The sequence below is a fragment of the Podarcis raffonei genome, chromosome 5, assembly GCF_027172205.1.
Source record: "Podarcis raffonei isolate rPodRaf1 chromosome 5, rPodRaf1.pri, whole genome shotgun sequence".
NCBI lineage: Eukaryota > Metazoa > Chordata > Lepidosauria > Squamata > Lacertidae > Podarcis > Podarcis raffonei.
Genome location: NC_070606.1, coordinates 61,988,520 through 62,001,854, shown reverse-complemented (window position 1 = coordinate 62,001,854; position 13,335 = coordinate 61,988,520). Strand labels below are relative to the sequence as shown.

The following is a 13,335-nucleotide window of genomic DNA, read 5'->3' as shown; positions in this document are numbered from 1 at the left end:
TTTAAATGTATAATAGTAGGAATGATCCCGAGCTATTTATATTAGATATAGCTGCTTCATCCTATAATTCAGAAAATACTTTCCTAGTTAGAATGAGTGGTTTGGTCAGAATATGCAGTTTTGTTTTCCTAGGGTTACCAGATTCAAAACAGGAGAGTAGAAATATATAGCAAGCAAAGCATCTTCTACAGTTACAATCACTCCTAGACTGCATACACACTATATCTTTAAAGCACATTCAAAGCATATTTCTCTCTCTCCCCCCCCAAGGAATTCTGGTCACTCTAGTTCCAATTCCCAGCAACCCTTAACTAACTACAGTGCTCAGAATTCTTTGAGAGGAAAAGGGTGCTTTGAATGTGCTTTGGAGTTATAGTTTGTACACAACCGTGGCCTGTTGTGAGGGGATGGGGTCCTCTGCAATTCTTGTATGACAGGTATGGGGAAGATCTGCATGTTTATTGACTGCAAAACATTGGCTGAGGAGGAGCAAGCCCAGTCCAACTAGTGCAGGTGTTACAATTTTGCAGTCATAGCACTGGCAAATCAGGATGAAGCATTTCTAAGCATTTAGCCAGTGTGATGAAGTGGTTAGAATATTGGCCCTAAACCAGGAAAACCTAGGCTTAGATCCCGACTCACCTGTGAAGGTCATTGGGTAATCTCGAACTAGCCAACATCTCTCAGACACAAGGTTATTGTGAGGATAAAATGAGATAACATCAGTCTACATTGTCCTCAGCTATTTGGAGAAAGGATACGTGGTGGCTATGCAAATTTGCAGCCATCATGTTGTAATAGCATTGTAGGGACATTATTGTGGTGTTGTGCCAATGTTTAGGATTTATCCACATGATGCTCTTTTCAGATTTCCCCCTGCACTACCTTCAATCTAACTGTAGCGAAACATCAAATAATTGCTGTACTTATCTTATCCATCTGTTCATTTCCTCCTTTATTCTTTCAAAATTCTACCCTTTTTGCTCTCCCTTTTGTTGTCCTTTTGCCACCAGTCATTGTCCTGCCGGGGTTTTGTGCAATCCAGAACATCACCTGCTGCCTTTGGACAGGTAAACTGCTTGGAGAAGAAATGCCATGATTGAAATAATAATAAAAAAAGCCCTAAAGCCAGTTTGTGCAATTCCTATTTTATTTCAGTAGGCTGGAATGGGAACTATTTCCTTTGGATTGTGCCTACTGTTGGGGAAATTTCAGGCATTCCCCTGCAACTCTGACAAAGGTTGCTAAGTAGTTAGTTACCTGCAGAACGTGCATGTCCTGTTAGCCACATTTTCCCCATTCTGGAGCATAAGCTCATGCTAACTGAACTTAAGCTTGTAAAAATAAGACACTGAGAGAAACTGACATTGAGAGATATGCCCATGCCTAGATGTCCTTGTTTCTTTGCAGGAAAGCACCTTGTGTGTTTATCCCTCTCTGAAAACAGCAGCTTCCAGAATAATTGCAAGGTTTCAAGGCTGCTTGAAAAGCAGCTGCCACCTGCCCTATTCAGATATTTTTCATCTATGTATACACACAGCTGGTCCTTTATCTTTTGCTTCTGTGTTTTTTGGGGGGTTTGAAAACCTGAACCCGGGCTCTTTTGGGAGGAAGGGCAAGATAGATTTTAATCAGTAAATTTAACCAGGAGCCCCTTACCAAGTGCTGTTTTCCCCAGCAGTTTGCATATGGCATTACAGGCACCAACGGTCAGCTGGTTGGTGGTGCCTGTAAACCTCCCTTTGGCTGAGCCAGGCTTGTACATAGTATATATGATGTCAAGTGTTGGGCAGTTGGTTGTGCCTTGGCCTACATGGTCTCCTGTAGGAGGACTGGTGGGCCTAATTAGACCTATAGACTGAAGGTTTGCCATCCCTGGGCATAGATGTCCGTTGAAATACAGAATGGAAGATCCTGTTTTGTTTTGTTTTATTCATCCACATTTGTACTCCTGGTACATACACAATTGTATTCAGATATTTTCAAGCTTATATAGCTTTCCAGTGCTCAAAACCTGAAGGAAATTACCAGAATAGAGTAAATACATCCTGAATAATCACAATTCTTTTGCATCAGTTCCTCCAAAATAAAATAAACATTAAATATTGAAGTTATAGGAAAAATTTATGTAAACGATAAAAAGTCCTCTTGTCTTGCTATCCCTAACTTTTTAATGTATCTTGTAGCTACCATTATTACCATTATTTTGTAACATTGCTACTCGTTTGCCTGTATTTACCTGTTCCCACAACTTCCTAATTATGTCAAGTTCATTGGGGTTTTCGAATGTTCATCCATGCCTTAGCATGCATAATTCTTGCTATGGTTAAAATATGTAATATGTTTTTATTCATAGTAATTTTGTTTCATTTTACCTCCTTTATTCTCTTGGTTGGCATGTCTTTTCTTCTTTAGACTTTTGTTCTGTCAACAGTTATTGTTTTTCCCCTCAGAGCAGGCAAGAGCTACCCCTATGTTATTACTCTGTTGAATTTGCTCATCTGAGTTGCCACTCCACCATTTTGTGGCATTAACAATAACACTATTACAGCGTTGAGATAATTAAATGTTTGTTTGTAACCTAGTTCATAGAGGGTGATTTCTAACTAATTGGTCTATTCTGAATATGAGTAATGCTGGATATTACCCATAGTTCTTCTTTAAACTTTTCTGTTCTTTGTTTAAAGAAGTCAAAATATCCAACAATAAGTATCAAGTCAGCTCCAGTAGAAACACATAATACCACCCTCTCTTTTACATTTGTCATTTTTCCATTAAACATCTATGCCTGTTGAAGAATTCTGAGCAAGTTGACTGTTGGTATTATAAAAGGATGATTTCCTTTGGTTTGTGATTTTGGCCATTGGAGGGCAGTAGTACTTCACATATAAAACCAATAGATCCCACAAACCATGTTGAAAAGGGAACCTCAGGTCTACAAACATAACAGGAGAGGCAATGGGTATATATGCTCCACAGCTTCAGACACACATTACAAACGTCCGCTAGGGGGACACAGTAGACAAAGAGAGAACTTGTCAGTCATAAAAAGTATGGCTTTTTATTAAGGGCATATTTGCCAGCAATATTAAGAACACATTTTCTCTGAAAATGCATTGCTTGGATTGTTTTTAATGTGAATGCAAATCAGTAAGAAAGGGCTTTTCCCTGTATGGTTGTATTAGCATTGTCATTATTGGTTTGTCTACACCACAACGTCAGGCAAAATGTGCCTCATCAGCATTTTATTATTTCAGAGTAAACATGTGTAGGAGTTCACTGTGAATGGGTGTTCAGTCACCGAGGCAGTACATATATATATAATGCAGCATAGTCATTCAATGCATGTGGGTGTTGAATTGATATTCAAGACATGTGGTTTGCTCTCCCAGGGATCAGATACCACCAAGCGTCTCTCTACGTTAGGGGGGCAGTTCAAACAGTCCCTGGAGCAGCTGATGAAAATCCTGAGTAACTGCCAGCCGTATTTTATCCGCTGTATCAAACCCAATGACTACAAGAGGCCAATGGTAATATTTCATTAAAATATCTTGATCAAGCTTTTGTCTGTAGCATCTGATGGTTTGAAGAGAAAGGACATTCGTTTGGTAGGAATTACGCAGTTAGCAGAGCTGGGGGATGGGGGCCAGCCCCTCAAAAAAATTTTTGCAATGAAAGGGCCAGCCTCCCTGCATGTTGCGGGGCACACTTGTGTCACATGCACAAGCTGCGGGGCAGCTGCACAACATGTCAGCACACCTCATAGCATGTGTGAGTGATGTTAGGATGCCACTGGGTGTGTGTGCATGACGCGAGAATGCCACAGGGCATGCTTTCACCATGCATGCACACAGCAGGGTATGCATACACGGTGTGCTGACGTCGCGTGGCCCTGCCCGCCCCCTAATCACGGGTGTGTGACAGGGTACTTCCAAATGAGGGCAGTTTCCTGCAGGTGGCACATTCAGATCTAATTTTATTTATCTGATTGACATTCCAGGGTTTAATAGGCTAGCCCATTCATTTTGGTGAAAATTTGTATTAATAGGCAGGTACGAATAAGAAGCAAGCAGGTGGGTGACTCTAGCAAATGTATGGCAATATTGACTTCCCTTGTTCCCTGCTGTGCTTGTTCTGGTATCCCAACTTGACTGAAAATGTGAAAGAAAGAAATATATTTTTCATTAGACACAAGATGAGGTGTGAAAAGAATAAACAGGAACACTTAATGTATATGATGCAGAACCAAGGTTGTTTGTGTCAAATTTTGCTGCGTGTTTTATTTTCAGCTGTTCGACCGAGAACTCTGTATCCGTCAGCTGCGCTACTCTGGAATGATGGAAACCATCCGGATTAGGAAAGCTGGCTACCCAATTCGCTATGGCTTTGCAGAATTCTTTGAGAGATACCGAGTTCTGCAGCCAATGTCTTCTCGTGAGCAGGCAAGTTAGCAGGACTGATCAACCTTATTACTGCAGTAAGAGGCATATTGATTTGTAAAACTCAAGTCCCTTCTTACTGCTATATACATATCCAGTAAGCACATCACCAAGAAGGGGGTTGCTTTATTTATGCTTTTCTTAAGTCATCCTTTAACAGTTGCAAGAATTTATATGTCAATATTACCAGTGATATAAATCTCACCAATTCTAGTTCAAAAAAGCACTTCCAGAGTATGACCAGAATCTGGTGCCCATTTCTTAGTTATTTATCATGAGGCCTCTTAAGTTTCCAACCAAACAAACATAAATGTGACAATTGATTTACATTTCAGCTGAAGAATGATGCTCGCCAGTGCTGCATTTACATCTGTGAGAAGGTGATAGGAAAAGATGATGAGTGGAAAATTGGAAGAACCAAAGTATTCCTGAAAGTAAGTTACTGGTTTAATCTAACAGTTTTGTCCACTTTGAACAGCCACGGCTTTCCTCAAAGAATCCTGGGAACTTTAGATCATGAAAGGCTCTGGGAATTGTTAGGAGACGTCTATTTCCCTCACAGAGTGACCCTCCCCAAAGGGAGTGTTTGCTAAACCACTCAGAATTGTAGCTCTGTGAAGAGAATAGGGGTCTCCAAACAACTCTCAGCACCCTTAACAAACTACACTTCCCAGGATTCTTTGGGGGAAGTCATGACAGATTATAGTGATACGACACAGCTTTAAACGTATAGCGCAGATATAGGGCCTATGTGAGAGCACTGTTCCCTCAGGTCTGTTTGCCTGATCTTCTATGAATTGTTTCTCATTGCTTCCCTTCAGCACTATGTAGTGGTGCACAGGGTTCAGTCACAACTCAGTAACTTGTACTTACAAGTCATAGACCTTGTCTTCTCCTGCCCAAATTATTTCTGTGGACACCCATGCTTGAGAGGAACTTACTCTCCATCTTGAAGCTGAGTCTACAAGCTGACCTCACGGCTGTTGTAACATCCAGCCTAATTTTTGTACTTGCCCCCCTTGTTCCCCTCACCTGGATCTAAATCGGTTGACACTAGATGACGAAAGCAGAAGTGTTTCCTCCATCTCCATCACAGATTCTCTAATACATTTTGTTGCTAAGAGCAATAGAATAACTTGTATATTGTCCTATATACAGACTGATTGGTTCTGTTTTGTAACAACCCTTTTATATGTGGTGAGCTTTGGATTGGATTACTGTAGTTGGTGATAAACATGTGAATTATTATTTTTTCCATTCTTTAATAGGACTATCATGATACAGTACTGGAGGTGCAGCGAGACAAAGCACTCACAGAGAAAGCCATCCTAATTCAGAAAGTGCTGAGAGGGTTCAAGGAAAGGTAAAAATGTTTTTAAAGGTAGCAAATGAAATCAGATTGTTAATTTCCTTTGGGTATTTTACCTATGGGGAGAGAATTGCATTTTTCTTGGGCTCGGTGCAAGTGGCTTTTTTGTGTGAGGTGGGGAGGAGGGGGTGCAGTTCTGGGTTTATTCCACTAGACCCACTACAGTGGTACCTCAGGTTACATACGCTTCGGGTTACATACGCTTCCGGTTACAGACTCCGCTAACCTAGAAATAGTGCTTCAGGTTAAGAACTTTGCTTCAGGATGAGAACAGAAATCGTTCTCTGACAGCGCGGCAGCAGCAGGAGGCCCCATTAGCTAAAGTGGTGCTTCAGGTTAAGAACAGTTTCAGGTTAAGTACGGACCTCTGGAATGAATTAAGTACTTAACCTGAGGTACCACTGTATTTTGGGGTTAATGTTAGCATATTGAGGTTTGTTTTGTTTTTGTTTTAATTTCTTCTGCCTGCAGGAAACAGTTTCTGAGGCAGAGGCGCTGTGCTGTGGTTATTCAGACAGCCTGGAGGGGATATTGCTGTCGGAAGAACTTCAAGATGGTAAAAAGCTTGCGTGGATCTTTCAGATACAGTTATCAAAATGGGCTCTGCATAGCCAGGCACACTATTCATAGGTTCTTACACTAAAAGACCTAGAACACTCAAACATTACTTTGACTGGGATTCAAAGAGTCAGCTGCACAGCTACTTATGGAACTATTTATGGAACTTCACACACCTCAAAATATATGGTGGGCTGCTTTTGAAATGTTGCAAGTTGTGCTATGGCACGGCATTCTGCTATGCAAAGGGGAAAGTATCAAAAAATCCCCCTGGATGTGCTTTTCACATAGTTCTTTGGATCCCTGCCTTGGTTCAGTTGTTGTTTTTAACGCAACAACTGTCTAAGGTCTAACAGATGGCTGATTTATCTGGGGGAGGGGGAACTGTTGCTTGCATGTATTCCTGATGTGCTTTTAGTGTATGGATAAGATAAAGATGGATAAGATAAATTTGGTTTTGTCACTGTAGCAAGGACCTCCATGAGATGCTTTCAAAGACAATTGAATATTTATTTGAAGCATTTTTAACCTGCTGTTCATTCACCTTATCTGTTTCTTCTCTTATGTGGTTAGATCATGTTGGGTTTTGAGCGCCTGCAGGCCCTTTTCCGGAGCAGGCAGCTTGTGAAGCAATATGAGGCCGCCCGGGCAAGTGTGATTAAGTTCCAAGCTTTGTGTCGAGGTTACCTGATGCGCCAGAAAACAGCTGAGCAGCTGAAAGCTGTGTGTGTGATACAGGCTTATGCCAGAGGGATGTTTGCTCGTAGGAGCTTCCAGAGAATGAAGAGAGAGGTGGGTACAGTTGGATCATAATCAGCACACGATGCATCATAGTAGGAAAGCCTGACAGCAGCCAAATCCTGCGAATAGAGAGTTGGCCTAGCGATGACTTTAGTATCCTCAAGGTTCAAAATAACTGAATACTACATAATGCATTTAATCACGACCCCCTGCTTACTACAGTTGAGGGTGAGGTCTTGGAACTCTTGACAAGGTGATAAGAACAGAATTATTTAAAATACATATCAATTCAATTTGTTTGTGTTCAGGGTTAGATATATTGGCCTCGTTCACATGTCACAAGCCATGGTTAAGAGGCTTGTTTAACTCTTCACTGGAGCATGGAAGAAACAAACCACAATCTCTGCCTTTGCTTTATGTCCACTGAACCATGTTTTACTGCAACAAACTATGGTCAGTGAACCTTGGCTGCCGATCATGCATTTTTGGGAGTGAAACAAGCTGTAATCCTTGTTTTTGATGTACATGGTTTGTTTCCTCCCAGTACTAGCAGGGAGAAGTGAAAAAGTCCTCTTTGGCACAGTCACACTAACCATTAACTATGGTTTACCAGGATGTCACTGAATGAGTTTTGCCTTTAGCACTTGCAATAAATTTTTTTAAATCGTTCACAGCCAAAATGTTATGTGATGATTTTAAAAGACATTAATTTTCCAAAATATTTTGGAGACCTCATAATCAAATGCAACTTTAAAGTACACAATGAAAGCTATTAATTTATAAGGACACCAGTATAGATACTTAAGGGACGCGGGTGGCGCTATGAGTTAAACCACTGAGCCTAGAACTTGCCGATCAGAAGGTCGGCGGTTCGTATCCCCACAACGGGGTGAGCTCCTGTTGCTCGGTCCCTGCTCCTGCCAACCTAGCAGTTCGAAAGCACCTCAAAGTGCAAGTAGATAAATAGGTACCGCTCCGGTGGGAAGGTAAACGGCATTTCCGTGTGCTGCTCTGGTTCACCAGAAGCGGCTTAGTCATGCTGGCCACATGACCCGGAAGCTGCATGCCAGCTCCCTCGGCCAATAAAGCGAGATGAGCACTGCAACCCCAGAGTCGGCCATGACTGGATCTAATGGTCAGGGGTCCCTTTACCTTTACCTTTATAGATACTTAGTTTCTAACAGTAGTATTTACTAGTTATAAAGGTGAAACTGGTGTTTTATTGCAGGGATAGCTTGGTTGGTAGAGTATGAGACTCTTAATCTCAGGATCATGAGGTTGAGCCCCACATTGGGCAAAATATTCCTGCATTGCAGGGGTTGGACTAGATGATCCTCGTGGTTCCCTCCAACTCTACGATTCTTATGTTCTTGATGCAATAATATTCGTGGTGCATTTATTCTGCTTTATTGGTTGCTTTGTGATGCTTCCCCACTGCTACCATATTATCGTTGTCTGGAGAGGATATAGCTCAACAAAAGCAGAACAAAAATAAATGAGAACATTCCTGATGTAAAAAGTTTCAGGATTTCAGCAGGAAGTTACTAGGTATGCCCCAAATGGAAATGAAGCAGTGTGACCAGCCCAAAACTTTTCCAGGTGCAAAGAGTATTGAAATTGAGATCACATGTGGCTCCCCCACAAGATCATGAGCACAAATCATCATGGATGCATAATAGAAAGGCTGTCTGGAAGGGGGCCTCAGCCACAGTGAGACTTTTGCCCTTGCTATATGCAAATGTTAGGCTGGGAATCATTTGGAAACGAGGGAGTGCAAAGTGATAAACCTGGCTAAAGACAACAATAGTAAGTTTCTGTTACCCGCAGCAGCAACTCAAACTGGAAGCCAGACAGCTACGCTTCAAGGAAGATAAGCATCTCCTTCCAATAACTGGGGCAAAGAAAGCAAGGGAAGAAGCGCTTAGAATAGAAAAGGTAGGTTCTCTCGGTCTCCGGGCTCTCATGTATGATGGCATTCAGGCAGAAGAAACTCCCACAGAAGAAATGTGTGCTTCCACAGCAGGTCACATACAGTGATGCAAGTGGACACATTTCCAAAGCAGAAAGACATGCATGTTGATGGAGAGTTCTGTCTGTGCAGAAATATTAGCAAAGTTCATCATACACAACAAATGTCCTCCCATCTGTACCTGTTGCCACTACTTTGCCGTTTGTGAAAGTGAAGTTCATTTCACGCATGTGTTATGGTTCTATAACAGGTGGCGGGGAACCTTTGGCTCGCCTGGTGTTGCTGAACTACAACTTCCATCATCCCTGATGGCCATGGTTGCTGGAGCTGATAGGAGTCATAGTTTATCAACATCTAGAGGGTTAAAGGTGCCCCACACCTTTCCTTATAAGGTCATCTGATTTTTTAAGTCAGAGGTAGCCAGGCAAATTGGGACGCGGGTGGCGCTGTGGGTTAAACCACAGAGCCTAGGACTTGCCGATCAGAAGGTCGGTGGTTTGAATCCCCGCAACGGGGTGAGCTCCCGCTGCTCGGTCCCTGCTCCTGCCAACCTAGCAGTTTGAAAGCACGTTAAAGTGCAAGTAGATAAATAGGTACCACTCCAGCGGGAAGGTAAATGGCATTTCTGTGCACTGCTCTGGTTCACCAGAAGCGGCTTAGTCATGCTGGCCACATGACCCAGAAGTTGTACACCAGCTCCCTCGGTCAATAAAAGCGAGATGAGCGCCGCAACCCCAGAGTCGGCCACAACTGGACCTAATGGTCAGGGGTCCCTTTACCTTTACCTTTACTAGCCAGGCAAATTATTTTCACCATGAAATCTTCTTGTTCCCTATACGTATTTGAAAATGAAATAATTTGCTTGGAATCCAAGAGCATATGCTGGGTCTCAGCAAGCTTAGTTCCAACATGTTATATTGAAATACTTTATTGTTGCTTGTACAACTTGTATACAGTGAGATTACACAGTTAATTGTATATTGTATATAATTGCCATATTTTTTGCTCTATAACACGCACCTGACCATAACACGCACATAGTTTTTAGAGGAGGAAAACAAGAAAAAAAAATCTGAATGAAACAGTGGATGTATCACTTTTGTGCTTCATGCTGTGGCCACAGACATGTGATTTCACGGTGAGTTTGGGGTAGCCCAATGCAAAAATCTTGAGAATCCATGTGGATCCGTGCTTTGTAACCACGTTTTAAGTGGGGAGGGAAGGAAAAACACAGAAGGGACAAGGAGCACGAGAGGGGGTGTGCGGAGAAGCAGCTGGCTAACAATGCAGGAGAGGGGTTTAACGGGAGGGAGGAAAGGAAGGCAAAAGTTTCCCCCCACCCACCTAAGCCAGCCCCCCCCCTCTCTCTCTCTCTCTCTCTCTCTCCCTCCCTCTCCCTCTCCCTCTCCCTCTCCCTCTCCCTCTCCCACCTGCATGTTTCCCGGCTGCCTGCGAGTCCCTAGAATGCTGGACGTAGCAGCAGCAGCACCAGAGCACGGAGAGAAGGAGGTGGTGGCTGTCGGCTGTGCTCCTAGCCGACTGAACCTGAGCCGGGTGGGCTGGAGCCTGCGCGCAGTGTGACTAGGAAGGAATTAGAAGGAAGGACACGATCCTTTCCTTTCCCCTCTGCTTGCCAGGAGGGCAGGGGATTTCCCTGCTCTTTGTTGCTTTTGAGCAAACACAGCAACCGAAAACAGAAGAGGGTGGGCAGTAAGACCCTGAGGCAGAATGCAGGAAAGCAGCAGCTTCCTCTCTGCAGCTTTCCCTCCTCCGCGCGATCTGATTTTTGCCCCTGCACTCGGGCCAGTCGGCTCCAGGGACCACACATTCGCTCAATAACACGCACAGACATTTCCCCTTACTTTTTAGGAGAAAAAATGTGTGTGTTATAGAGAGAAAAATACGGTATATACTGTATATGGTCAGATATCTACTACTTAGATCTGCTTTACCAAGATACCACTGTGCCTGTCCCTGGAAATCTAAAACTAGGTGCCAGAAATTAGGCTTATAAAGAGTAGATTGCTTACAGAATTAGATGAGATTTAGAAACATTTGAAAATATCTGGTCCATTTTTGTATGCTCTGAGTAGCTTGTATACTTTGCTCCTGAGTATTCCCATATGCATTCTAGTAACTTACTTTGTAAACCTATTTGTCCTCCTGGGCATGGAAATCCAAACTTGCACTTTGTGCCTATGAGGATTTGGTATGTGTACAGATTTTCATTCCCGCAAGTTCCTAGAGCTGGCTACATGGATTCATATAACTTATCCACAGGAACAGCTGGAAGAGGACGCTGAGAAGCTAAGGAAATATGATGCTGTTGACGACAAACCTGAAGCAATATATGATGTCATCAGTGACCAGGAAATGGTGGACAGAGTATTTGGTTTCTTACCTTCTTTAATCGGAGGCCAAGAAGGACAGGCTCCTCTGGGCTTTGAGGTAAGCAGCTGTAAAGTCAGTATTGTATAGGCCTGTTCACCCCCAGGGGAAAAACAGCATATGAAGTGGCCACCGGGAGATATTATCTCCCAGATATTGACTCCCAGTATGTTTCCGAGCACAATTCAAAGTGTTGGTGCTGACCTTTAATGCCCTAAACAGCCTCGGTCCAGTATACCTGAAGGAGCATCTCCACCCTCATCGTTCTGCCCAGACACTGAGGACCAGTGCCGAGGGCCTTCTGGCAGTTCCCTCGCTGCGAGAAGCCAAGTTACAGGGAACCAGGCAGAGGGCCTTCTCAGTAGTGGCACCGCCCTGTGGAACACCCTCCCACCAGATGTCAGAGAGAAGAACAACTACCAGACTTTTAGATGACATCTGAAGGCAGCCCTGTTTAGGGAAGCTTTTGATGTTTAACAGACCACTGTATTTTAATACTTTGTTGGAAGCCGCCCAGAGTGGCTGGGGAAACCCAGCCAGATGGGCGGGGTATAAATAATAAAGTATGATGATGATGATGATGTCCACTATGCACACCTTACAATGATGCTTATTAATAGCCGACACTGACACAGTTTTGTAGAGTGTCTTGGCTAAAAGGCAGGGTAGAAATGCCTCAGACAAGCAAACAGCCTTGCTGGAGCCTCGGTATAAGAAGAGCCCTGCTGGGTCACACCAAAGGTCCATCTAGCCCAGCATCCTGTTCTTGCAGTGGCCAACCACATGCATGTGGCAAGCTCACAGTCAGGACACAAGTGCAACAACGCTCTCTGACTCATGTTCCCCAAACACTGCCTCTGATCCCAGAGGTAATGCAGCCATCAGGACTAGTAAGCACTGATGTTTCTGTGGGAAGGCAGAGAGTGAAGGATAACTGTTATGTACTGAGTTTCTCACCCTGGGCCAGCAGGGGGATACTGTATATAGTTTTCACTCAGGTCCACATATGCAAATTAGGAATTGAAAGTGACGTGCAGTGATTGGATAGCTACAGAAAGTTGTTACTGTTGCGTTATAGTGGAGCTCTATATAAGCAGGCTGGCTGGACCCTTCAGTTCAGTTCTGTTCTGGGTCTGTGAATAAACAAGAGCTGTTTGAAGAATCGCTGTGTCGTCTGATATGTTCACCCGCAACTTAACAATAACAACATGAGAGAGAGAGAGAGAGGGAGAGATGCGCTCTTCTTCTGTGTCATAGTCTGTGATTCTTTGCCCTGCAGGACTTAGAGACAAAGACACAGATGTACAAGCTGAACGAGGTGGACCTGGATATGATCCCGATGGCCATGGAGCTGGAGGAAGAGGAAGAGGAGACGAGTGGTCTTGCAGAATATTCATTCCCAAAATTTGCAGCCACTTACTTCCAAGGTTCCTCTACACATACACACATTCGACGGCCGCTGCGCCACCCATTGCTCTACCATGAGGAGAAGGATGATATTCTGGTAGTGTAACTCTTCTTCGCTGTGCTGCTTAAGTTCTGCTGACAACGCTAGTAGCACCCTAAATCTTATTCTTTTTTTCTTTGTTTCCTGCAGGCCACAAAATACTGTTCTAGAAATAAAACAAAGAACACCAATGCTAGAATGTAATATTTAGATTGTGTACACACCATACATTTAAAGGATGTTCTCCCCCTCTTAATAACCCTGGGAATTGTCGTTCACCCCTCACAGAGCTATAATTCCCAGCACTCGTAACAAACAATTGTTCCCAGGATCCTTTGGGAAGGCACATGCTTTAAATGTATGGTGTGTATGCAGCCTTAGTCAATACAACTGCTAGACTAATTGATTTACAATATATTTGTTC

The 13,335-nt window shown here is 43.3% G+C and overlaps 1 protein-coding gene across 6 annotated transcripts in view; it reads left to right on the top strand.

The window, feature by feature from the left end:
* Positions 1 to 13,335, top strand: part of MYO7B (myosin VIIB) — a 58,635-nt gene that overhangs the window by 14,476 nt on the left and 30,824 nt on the right. For 3 of the 6 annotated variants that reach the window (XM_053389622.1, XM_053389619.1, XM_053389625.1), the window contains 10 exons: positions 1,014 to 1,070; positions 3,393 to 3,530; positions 4,290 to 4,442; positions 4,775 to 4,873; positions 5,708 to 5,802; positions 6,280 to 6,364; positions 6,940 to 7,158; positions 8,935 to 9,042; positions 11,357 to 11,524; positions 12,744 to 12,968. In XM_053389622.1, the coding sequence (XP_053245597.1) occupies positions 1,014 to 1,070; positions 3,393 to 3,530; positions 4,290 to 4,442; positions 4,775 to 4,873; positions 5,708 to 5,802; positions 6,280 to 6,364; positions 6,940 to 7,158; positions 8,935 to 9,042; positions 11,357 to 11,524; positions 12,744 to 12,968 (1,347 nt within the window). The remainder of the gene's footprint in view (positions 1 to 1,013; positions 1,071 to 3,392; positions 3,531 to 4,289; positions 4,443 to 4,774; positions 4,874 to 5,707; positions 5,803 to 6,279; positions 6,365 to 6,939; positions 7,159 to 8,934; positions 9,043 to 11,356; positions 11,525 to 12,743; positions 12,969 to 13,335) is intronic. The other 3 variants (XM_053389621.1, XM_053389623.1, XM_053389624.1) reach the window with 3 other exon arrangements.